The sequence below is a fragment of the Zerene cesonia genome, chromosome 11 (assembly GCF_012273895.1).
Source record: "Zerene cesonia ecotype Mississippi chromosome 11, Zerene_cesonia_1.1, whole genome shotgun sequence".
NCBI lineage: Eukaryota > Metazoa > Arthropoda > Insecta > Lepidoptera > Pieridae > Zerene > Zerene cesonia.
This window is the reverse complement of record NC_052112.1, coordinates 8,166,987-8,178,140: the sequence shown is the minus strand read 5'-3', so window position 1 is coordinate 8,178,140 and position 11,154 is coordinate 8,166,987. Positions and strand designations below refer to the sequence as shown.

At 32.9% G+C, this 11,154-nt stretch overlaps 2 protein-coding genes across 2 annotated transcripts; both read left to right on the top strand.

The window, feature by feature from the left end:
• The first annotated feature begins 4,647 nt into the window (after positions 1–4,647).
• On the top strand, positions 4,648–6,238 carry LOC119830583. The gene is made up of 2 exons (XM_038353652.1): positions 4,648–4,977; positions 5,186–6,238. Exons 1-2 carry the CDS (start codon positions 4,648–4,650, stop codon positions 6,236–6,238), a joined length of 1,383 nt encoding a protein of 460 aa, XP_038209580.1.
• A 1,239-nt stretch (positions 6,239–7,477) lies between these two features.
• LOC119830432 lies at positions 7,478–10,455 on the top strand. The gene is made up of 3 exons (XM_038353458.1): positions 7,478–7,632; positions 8,483–8,745; positions 8,981–10,455. Exons 1-3 carry the CDS (start codon positions 7,578–7,580, stop codon positions 10,037–10,039), a joined length of 1,377 nt encoding a protein of 458 aa, XP_038209386.1. The 5' UTR covers positions 7,478–7,577; the 3' UTR covers positions 10,040–10,455.
• Positions 10,456–11,154: the final 699 nt, after the last annotated feature.

The following is an 11,154-nucleotide window of genomic DNA, read 5'->3' as shown; positions in this document are numbered from 1 at the left end:
ATGAATTACGTCACACGTTAAAGGGGGTGAGGGTATCGACCAAATGTGACATTGTGCGACAAGGGGCAGGAAGGGTCAAAAACACATGACGTCACATGTTATGATTCAAAATGTGTCTTATGAAGTTGGTTAAAAACAAATTTAAAGGAAAGGACTTGTTTTGACTATATTTTCTTCGTCTGTCAATTAGCAGCTAATTGTTTAATGATGTGTTTAATGCCATAAAGAGCTGTACACATTTCTAAGAAAAATTACAATAAAATAAATTACTGTTTATCAAAACCAATTATTATTTGTTGTTAATCTTAATTAAAATCTATGTTAGATTTACAATGCGGTTTTCGACGTCACAATACGGATGTGTAAATTTAATCTTATAATAAATAAAAAGCTTTTAAACTCTTCTATCCATGAAGTACATTTATACGTTTTTTTCTAGGAAAATTATGTAAATGTGTTGGAAGTATGTAATATATTCATATTCGTACATTTTTTTATTCTACGATAATGAGGAATTTTTTTATATCTTAACATTTTTAAGTAACAGCTGATGTCAATAAATTCGATAAATCATAGCATTTATTGTTTATTTGCTTTTTTCTTTTTTCCATCATAGCGCGCCATGGAGCTAGTTGTAGTTGAACTATTGGTATATGCACTCTTAACCTTAAGCATAAGCGTGTTCTAAAAACAATGTATCAACTTAAATAATACATTATACATCAGAGCTTTGGATACAACACTCGTTTGATTTGGTCTCACCTTAAAATGGTAAACGATCACCATCGCCATGAAGGACCATGCAAGGGAACCTACCGCTGCAAATTCATTGAGATATTTTTAATTGTATGGAAATAATTGACGCTATAAACAAAGAAATGGACTAGGATACTAGAATGAGTGAGGAAAAGGTAAGTAGGCCTCCAGCTCTTCCACTTTCTATTTACTACTTAATACCGATCTTTTAAAATCACCTAGCTGCGCTCCGCGGTTTCACCCGCATAAGTCCATATCCCGTAGAAATATCGGGATAAAAAGTTGCCTATATATTATTCCAGTTGTCCGGTTATCTTACCAAATTACATTAAAATCAGTATACGTACATAAGTCAGAATTTGAATGCGTACCAAATTTCATTGAAATCAGTTCAGTAGTTTTTGCATGAATGAGTAACAAACACACACACACACACATCCTTACAAACTTTCGCATTTATAATATTAGTAGGAAGTAGGATTTTTGGAATGGTATAGGTTTACAGTTGACTACTATAATCCTGAGAACATCAATACTCGTTTATTTGTCTTAGAAAACCCTTTTCAGTACACTGACTAGCATAAAAGTGATACCTAAATGTTTTCCTGGTTTCCTTGTGTTAATGATTCATTCGACAAAGAGGAAAATTTCAAGTAAATTCGAGTTATTTCAGCAGATCTACTTCTTCTAGCTTCAAGATACCATTTCTTTTAAGAAATAATCAATTCAAGTCTTTATTCATCTTATTCTCCTTATTTTTAGTGGTTAACGGCCACCCAAGAAAGGAACTTTACCAAGATACGTAAGAATCAGGAAATCAATTTAAGTCACACGCAATCAAAACGAAAAATGCCTCACATCGTCTTATTTCGTACGACAAACTGTGCTGAATGGGATGTCCAAAATTTATGATCTCTGCCGCGTAAATATAATAACATTGGAAAAATAGAAAAAAACATATTTTAAAATTCACGAGGCGGTGCGAAGTCCGCTATGTCGTTTAGTATTTTATAAATTTTAATTACACATACCTTCCTTCATTATACTTTTTGTAATATTGTTTCTGGTATTTTTATATCCATTATGAGGACTAAGAACTAATTGTTGAGGTTATATAGATCAAGACATTGACATATTCTATTGCTGAGGATCTAGGTTCTAGATAACGCCTAACTCTTCATAGATTTTAGGTCAAGATTAATAAACCATTCAACAACAACCTTCATGTGTTTAAATAGATGACAGATCAAGCATAATGCTATATAATTAATCAATATCCATTAGTTATGTAAAATGGCTTCAGAATAAAACTGAGAATGTATCTCGTATTAATTGTGAACACTTAGTGCGAGCATAGACTTATGACAACCTTATCTATCGCCCGACTTCCCTAGTAAGTCTAAGAGATTTAGGTATGGTTACTGGATCTATGCACCAATATTATGAGGTTTATTTATTTGAGTTTTAACCATTAAAGTCTCACTATGAATTCGTCCAACGTAGATTTAATACTGTAACATTTTATGTATTTAAAATCAGCTGTTGTGATCCTAATTAAATTGATAAAGTTTACATGATTCAAATTCAAGGACAAGGTCTGTTCCGAATGTATCACATCATATTTAGCGTTCGTCCATATATAACGGGTTTACACGGTCCTTTTCAATTGAAGACTCGGTTAATATCCTACTTCCTACTAATAAATGCGAAAGTTTCTAAGGATGTGTGTGTGTTTGTTGCTCATTCACGCAAAAACTACTGAACCGATTGCTATGAAATTTGGTACGTAGACAGCTGGACAGCTGGAATAACATATAGGCAACTTTTTATCCCGATATACCTACGGGATACGGACTTCCGCGGGTGAAACCGCGGAGCGTAGCTAGTAATTACATAATATCAGAAAATAAAACCTGGAAAAAGGCCAAGCGTCATCGTCGATTATAAAACACGATCCGTGCGATATGTGTACGAACTTTATATTAATTACAAATCCAACGCATGCCTCCACGTGCTCAGAATACTGCATCCGTTTAGAATATCTCATGTACTATTTACCCGCTTACCCACATCTTATCTATTATACAAGATTGATTAATAATCATTTAACTAAACACACCTATCATCTGACTTACTACCTTATATCCGGTCAATGCCATTTTATGAATACAAACATTAGTTTCAACTAAATATTACTGATACACAATATACTAGCTGTTCGCCCCGGCTTCGCTCGTGGTACATATAGCATCATTATCTCAGTGAAATCGCAGCTTTTTATAGTAAAATAATTTTCGGAATCGGTGGTTTTGCGTGAAAACGTTAGAAACATACAAAAATTCAAAAGTTTCCTGTTTACAATATTAGTGGAGATAGTTTTGTCGTCTTTAAACGTCCAGTCTAACGTAGTCAAATAAATAAAATCCTTTCAATGGTTTTCGCTTAAAAAAGTAAAAAAACACACATACATTATATCCATCATTCCTCACAATTTTTCGTATTAATAACATTATTAGAATAGGATAGCCAAGTAACTGACTTAGATTTAGAAGTCCCGTATTAACCTTATAAAAGGTAAAATATCAAATTCCAACTGTCTCACTGACCTTCTATCGTTTCAGATTTTTTTACCTACTTAACTAAAAATTTTTTTATTCAAATTGTTATTTCTAGAGGGGGTATCGAAGTAACGACCGCCAGGCAGTAACACAAACACGCTACCACAATGGCAGGGCGGATAAGATTAAGATTAGATACAATTACGTTATCACTTCCCTTTAGTTTCGTATACTTAAAAGGAAAAAAAATAAGCAGAGATGTATATTTTAATATAATTATAATATTCATACGTCTGCTGAGGTCATCAAAAATGTTTTGATTAATTTAATTAATAAAGTTACGTTAAGAATAAAACAACCCAATTCTCCGAAATTATGGAATTCTTAGAAAATAACGGATTGAGTAGTTTTATGAACATATTTTCAGAATTGAGTTTATAATCAAAATCCAGTTGTAACACTTTTCTCTAAAACATTCTATTTTAATATTAATACATAAAAATATATTTAAAGTAATTTTAACAAAAACGAGTTTTTTTTTAATTAATCTTTATTTCAATAGATCGTGGATGCATATATTATTTATTTTTAACTGACTTCAAAAAAAGGAGGACATAATAAAAGTGACTGTATTTTTTGTGATTGTTAGTTACCTCATAATTTTTAAGCGGCTTAAAAATTTTATGATTCTTTTTTTAATTTGAAATCTGGTGCATCCCTTGTGGGGCTACAATAAATTAAATTTCGTCTAGTTCTGATATTTGGTCGGTAATTTGGAAGGTGGTATAATTTATTAATCAAAAATTATTATTTTTATTTAGCCGTAAGCGATGACCATCGAGGATAAACATTTTTAAATAGCTGCCTGCAAATGTATGGAGCCCGCTATGTGCCCGCTTTTGAGGCCGACTCATTTACTATACACACAACACACAAACAATTTAAGCATTTGAAATCGTCATGTTTTCAGTTTTTCCTTCATATTTAAGTTTTATAGATTTCATTAAAACGCAATTTTGGTTTCTCCTAGGAGTTTACACGTTATAAGCGTAAATATGATGTAGAAATCGGATTTGATAAAAATTCCCTCGACAATTCAATTGTCGATAAGCTGACCTCTGTTCTCACAAATTTATAGGGTTCACGGTTTGTATTTAGTATTGTGAAGTGTTTTGCGTAATGTGGACTCGGATAGTTATTATTTGTATCATTTGTATCAAAATCCGACCTGGAAACTGTGAAGGTACCTTTTATCCTTACATTGTATCAAAGCTACATCCTATTTTAAAAACCTTTATTCAAAATGCTTCGTCATTAACTATATCTTTTAATCATGATGATACCAAAAAATCAACTCATCGGTAATAATATTGTCTTCAAATTTACAGATGAAGTTTCACCGCAGGTCTGTCAATCTACCACAAAAACGAAGATTTTCGGCGAAGAAGAAAATTTAACGAAGTACATTATGGAAGTCTTAGAACATTTCAAAACACCTGATCCTGTGGGACTCCCAGGAGCAAATATACCAGACCCGTACCATGTGCCAGATATGAAACAGTATTTAACTTTTGGTGGCTCAATTGCTTTTAAGAATACTGCAGTGCTGGGAATTAGTAAATTTCGTTTATCCTATGTGAATGTAGAAGCCTCTGCCATGCAGGTAAGTAATCATGGTTTAATCGATGAGGAATGGATTAGCTATAATATAATGAGTCATTAATATACAAATAAGTTTATCATGCCAAGCCACGGCGTTCTGTTTAGTACTTATTGAAATAAATGAAGTCACGCAGAACCATTGCAGGACATAAGCTAAATGTTACACGTATGTATTTTCAGTACAAATAATTTTATTTTTTCCATTTTAGGGAACAGCGATATTAGGAATTGACAAACTACACGCGCACGGAAACTACAGCTTGCATACTTGGTTGAAAACTTATTCTGGGAACTACACAGCTGACGTCGAAGGCATTAAAGCCACTGGTCTGGCGACACTTGGCGTAGAAACAGACGGACGAGTAAGAGTACAGAACGTTTCCATTGATATAGCAGTCAAGAAAATAGACGTGCAGTTTGAAAACTCTGGAATTTTGGCATTTGTAATGCAAGGCTTGTTTAACTCACTCGGAACATTTCTGTTTGATACAATTAAACCTTATATTCTAAAAGACGCGTACACTAAAATAAGAGAAGAAGTCAACAAAAAGCTAGAAGAGGTGGATGTCTTTATACAATTCCCTAACTCGATATCACCGGTTGATATGTTAATGATTCATGCTAGGAAGAAAATTATAGCATTACACAAAGATCCTTTCATAATCGATGATTACGTTACTTCTGTAAGCGTATTTAATGTTGCTTTAAACGGGACCTCGCTTATAGGTCTATCATCATTCTATCGCATTGGAAATATAACATTTGTTATGGATAATAACACTATAATAGTTGATTTTGATATAAGCACCCAAGAGATACATGGATCGACTAATTGGCATGTATATACGTTAAAAGGAATGGTGTCAAGGTTTGGAATTGCAATGTTTACAATAGATTATATAAGGGCTAGAATAATTTTAGGTCAACCGTTAGATACGAGAAAAAGGCCACAGTTCAGACACCTGGATGTTGACCTTGGAAATTTACAAATACGGTTTGATGGAGCAGGAACGTTTGATTATGTTACAGAGTTCGCAATAAATGTATTACCGAATCTTTTAAGGAATCAAATAATGAATTCCTTAGAGGACCCTATTCGTCTGAAAATACAGAGAGAATTTAATGAAATTAATGTAGAAGATGTGATAACAGAAAATTTACCAAAAATGTACGAATTACAACAAAAGGATTTTAATCCATGTGAATTATTCTTTGTTGACAAAAATGAAAGGTCTGACGAAGACGACTTCTTTAATTTTTAAGCTGTATTAATTATTAATTATTTAAGTAGAGTTATTACGAAAGGAATAGTGTTTGCTCTTTTCGGTGCGGAGGCGTTTGTTTATTGTTTAATAAATTGTAAATAATTTTAATTTGTTTTGTTGTTAAAAATATAATTAATTTAATTAGTTATTACTAATGTTAATACTAGTACAATGAAATTCTAATAAATACATTAGACCAGCACTCGGTGTAACCGTCTGATCGCATCTTAACTTAGGTGTTTTCATCGAATTTAATGGCCCAATATTTGCAAAAAATCTTGGAATTTTATCTAAGATCAGGCAGTATTTCTCCCCGGTTTTTTTTTTGACTATATTAAACTCATGTTCTATTCTGTGTGGTGTACTGCAGCCAATTATGGGTGGGGTCTGCTAAAACGCACCTGACCCTCGCCATTTCACCATACAACGTCTAGACATACAGCTGGATACCATCGCTTCGTAGTTGACCAATCACGTACCACAAAATATTATCTGATCTCTTTGATCAACCTAACTGAGAATCTGGATTTTTACAAGGCGAGAGTATACTGTATTGGCTCTATCTACGCAGGCATGCTCTTTATAGATTGCGTCACTACTTACTTACCACCAGGTGTCATGCCTATATAAGTTTTTAACCTATGTAAGACCTATTAAAAAGGCTTATGAAAGTTCTTCGGTACCGCCTCAAGATCGCATAGAATAAATTACAAAAAGATACAGATAATAACCCTTTCTTATATAGTTAAAAATTTGTTCGGTGCACATAACCAAGATCTAATTATGAACTACAAACTTGTTTCGGTTGTCACCAATAGATGGCATTAAAACAAAATAAGAATCAATGCAATAGTATATCATTTACACATTATGTCAATAAATTTACGAAGACGTAACAAGGCTAACAAAAAACATAAACACATAACTCTTAAAAAATCTAGTACACTTAACTTATGATAGAGTACCGGGCTTGAACATTATTCACATAATTCAAAATTAAAGCAGAAACTTTCTGTAACAGTTATAATTTAATCCTATTTTTAGGCGTAAGCATAATGGACATTGCAACTCTAATAGTCAATTAAGGCACCAGCCCTTAAAAAGCTAACTTAATGATTAACAAAACAAATATTGTAGTGGTTACATAAAAATACTTAATATGTGGTAAATACTATAGTATTAACAAACAAAACAATAAGATAACGAGGGGCCAACCAATGGCTATTACTCAGAATTGATTTGACGATCCAGCGAAATAGTTGACAACTGATAAACTGTGACCCGCGTAGTCCGGGTGTTCATTCATTGCAGGAAGCGTTCCTCTAAATTTGTTAAAATGTGGTTAAAATTTGTGATTCTGTGCTTCGTGTTTACTTTTGGAAGCAGTGAAGGTGTGTTCAAATGTGTCACCAGGTTTGATGTTGAATTTAATCGCAAAGATTTGATTTTGAGCGTGTTTTGTTTTTACCACTCGTGATGAAATCATGTACCATAAGTCAGATATAACTATAGAACTTTAGACTATATTCAGCTCATTTAGAGAAAGAATTTGTAAAAGGAGTACCTTTTTATGTCTTAGAAATTTGATTCGATTCTTGAATACATGCATTGTAATAAAGTAATGTAAGTTTATCGTTTACAAGTACATTAAATATATTACATAAAGGTTTAATTAGCATATGCAAGAACACGTACATTTTGAAATATTGTAAGCTAGGTTCTTAGGTAAGGGACAGGCGTTGCCTTCACATCTTTAATTTATACGTATAGAGCAAAAAGTAAGGAGCAATATTAGAAGAGTATTTAGTGTTATATGGGCATTAATACTTTAAACCTAGTAGCTTATATTAAAAAAGGATTATTCCCTATAAAATTATATTTGATATATTGAACGCAATATAAACATTATTAGTATACGTACATTCGGTATGCAAAATATGCGTTATTTAATACGTTTCGAATAACAAAGTTTTGAAAATGCGAGGTTTGTAATAATAGTATTTAAACTAATGTGTACATTCATTGAAAAGAAAAGTTTAGCTTAGGGTTTTTAATTAAAAGAAATATGAAATATTAGGTATGGCGTCTACTACTCTTAAGTTTTAATAATTAATATTGTCTTAAAGTCATAGAAAAAATAATTCCTCATACAATATTTTTTACAGCCTAACCCCAAAACTGATATTATATTTACAAAGCATCGTACAAATAAAAATTTATATTATGTTTTTTATTTTCCAGATGCTTCTCACATCGAGACGACAACAGTGTCCCAACTTGCGGAGGGTGAAGAGAAAATAAGCGAATACATACTGCAAGTATTGGAGCATTTCAAAAAACCAAATCCAGTTGGTCTACCTGGAGCAAAAATACCAGAACCCTACTATGTGCCAGACATGAAACAATCTATTTCACTTGGAACAATGTATTTCAAGAACACTGCAGTCTATGGTATTAGCAAATTTCGCATTTTACATGTAGACGCTGAAATGGGTGCTATGGAAGTGAGTTTCTTATATTTTTATTTTATTTATGTTTAAATTTATAGTCTCCTTATTTATCCTTTCATAATAAAACAACTCTGTAAATAATATGTCATGTTACCAAGGTGAAACGAATAAAGTTTATATGATTCTAGATTGCAGAAATTCTTCCCTCATTATCATAGATTTTTGTATATCGTTATATTGTATTCTCCCTTGTATTGTTATCACTCAAAACTCTATGCAATAATTCCAGGTTCATGCAGCGATTGCAATAGACAAACTTCAAGCACGCGGTAATTACACTATGGCAACATGGTTAAGCAAAGTGCAAGGTCCATTCACGGTAGACGTAACTGGAATAAAAATAACAGCTAAAGCAAATCTTGGAGTAGAAAGAGATGGGAAAATAAGAGCCCAAGACATCGTTATCGATATTGGTTTCACTAATATTGCCATGGACTTCCAAAATGCTGGTTTCTTGGGTGGAATGTTGCAGGGTGTTGTGAACTCAATGGGAACATTCCTGTTTGATTCCATTAAACCATACATTCTAAAAGAGGCATACACGAAAGCAAGAGAGGAGATAAATAAGAAACTCGATGAAGTAGCGGGTGACATGCAATTCCCGAATTCCATATCTCCCTTAGATATGGTTATAGCTGACGCAAGGAAAAAGGTTAGAGATATGCAAATGGACCCCTACAAAATACAAGATTATAACACTACGGTCAGCATTTTCACAGTGACTCTATCTAATACGTGGGTCACGGGAATATCATCATTCCACAGAGTCGGTAATATCACTTTAATGATGGAAAAAAATACTGTTATAGCTGATTTTGAAATTGGTACGCAAAAATTAGAAGGCACAACTCATTGGGATATTTCAGCTATAGGCGGTTTAATGTCAAGAGCTGGTAGTGCGTCATTTTCAGTGGAATATATAAGTGGCAGAATCATTCTAGCACAGCCTCTAGACACGAGAGAAAAACCGATATTTAGGGATTTAGATCTTGAAGTTGGTAATATCCAAGTACGTTTCGACGGAGCGGGAACTATAGACTACGTTGTAGAGTTAGCAGTAAATGTCCTACCTAATTTACTTCGTTACCAAATCATGGATGCCTTAGAAACGCCTATAAAGGAAAAGGTTCAGCAAGAACTGAACAAAATCAATGTTGAAGAAATGATAAAGCAAGAATTACCAAAGGTTGACCAAATGCAGGAAGGGGGTGGTCTCAAATTATCAACTCTTATAGCCTCAGAAAGTAAAGAAGAACCATATGACGAAGATGAATTTTTTAACTTCTAGATGTATCAATAAATTGACGCAATCAGTTTTCATTTCATACATGGTTAAACTGTAACCCAAAAAAGCTTTTGCGCATTATTGGTTATATATTAAACATATTATATCAACTATTACATTCTTAAAAAAAAGTATTTAAAAGTTGAAATTTATAGCATTTTAAGAGTCAACATTATTTTCTTTTTGTTTTTTTCTTGACTCTTGTACAGCGAATTTTTAATAAAATTGTGAAATCATTGTTCAAAAAATGCAAATGAATAAAAAAGAATTCAAATTAATAAAAAATTATGAATTAGGTACGTACTAGTCAGGTACAGTTTAAGAGACAGAAATCGTTAATGAAAATTTAGGTTTTTACTGTACATTTACTCTTAGTATAGATTGATATACAACAAACATTATATAAAAATCGTAATATTTATAAATTCTATTAGTTATCGATCTGAACACTTCAATATTTATAAACTACTGTTATGTAACATTATATTTGTCGTTATATCTTACGTTGTTTTTCCTTCTCCGTTTGTAGTCAAAAGAAAATAAATTTTATAGAAAAAAATATTCGTGTAGTCACTTCTAATTTAACCTCTTGAAAATGGCACAAACAGCACACCTATTTAAAAATAAAATTAAAATATCTAGTTATATCGGGGCCACCCGCAGTACATGCTAGTGATGTCGTATTTGTTAACGCGGCATAACTACGACCACCCTGTATTGCCTTTTTGTATTTCTTCGAACAGAGTTGCAGCGTTGCATTATTGTTTAGCGATAAGTTTATAGTTTAAGTATTCATTCTGGTTGTAGAGAGCACTTATTAAAGACGTTTAAATAAAATCTTGTCTTTTTAAAAAACGTCCTTCGGTCCGTCGAAATTTGAGTGGCGCAGCCGGTAGGATACTCGATAATATCCTGCTGCCGAGCTAACACTAAACCCTAAAGGACCTGTGATAGTGCGGTGCTTGAACGAGTATCCTCGAACCAAAAAAAAAAATAACTCTCCCGCGACGCGTACGCGTAAAACTCAATCGCTGTAGTGGAACGTGTACTGTGACCTCAAGGACGAGCTTTCTACCCAGGATCATAAGTGAACGACATGGGAGCGAGCAGACTGTGAG

Coding starts and splice junctions, on each gene's coding strand:
- LOC119830583 (XM_038353652.1), top strand. CDS start 4,648: ATGATGATACCAAAAAATCAACTCATCGGTAATAATATTGTCTTCAAA. Junction 4,978..5,185: donor TAGAAGCCTCTGCCATGCAG/GTAAGTAATCAT, acceptor TTTCCATTTTAG/GGAACAGCGATATTAGGAAT.
- LOC119830432 (XM_038353458.1), top strand. CDS start 7,578: ATGTGGTTAAAATTTGTGATTCTGTGCTTCGTGTTTACTTTTGGAAGC. Junction 7,633..8,482: donor TACTTTTGGAAGCAGTGAAG/GTGTGTTCAAAT, acceptor TTTATTTTCCAG/ATGCTTCTCACATCGAGACG. Junction 8,746..8,980: donor CTGAAATGGGTGCTATGGAA/GTGAGTTTCTTA, acceptor CAATAATTCCAG/GTTCATGCAGCGATTGCAAT.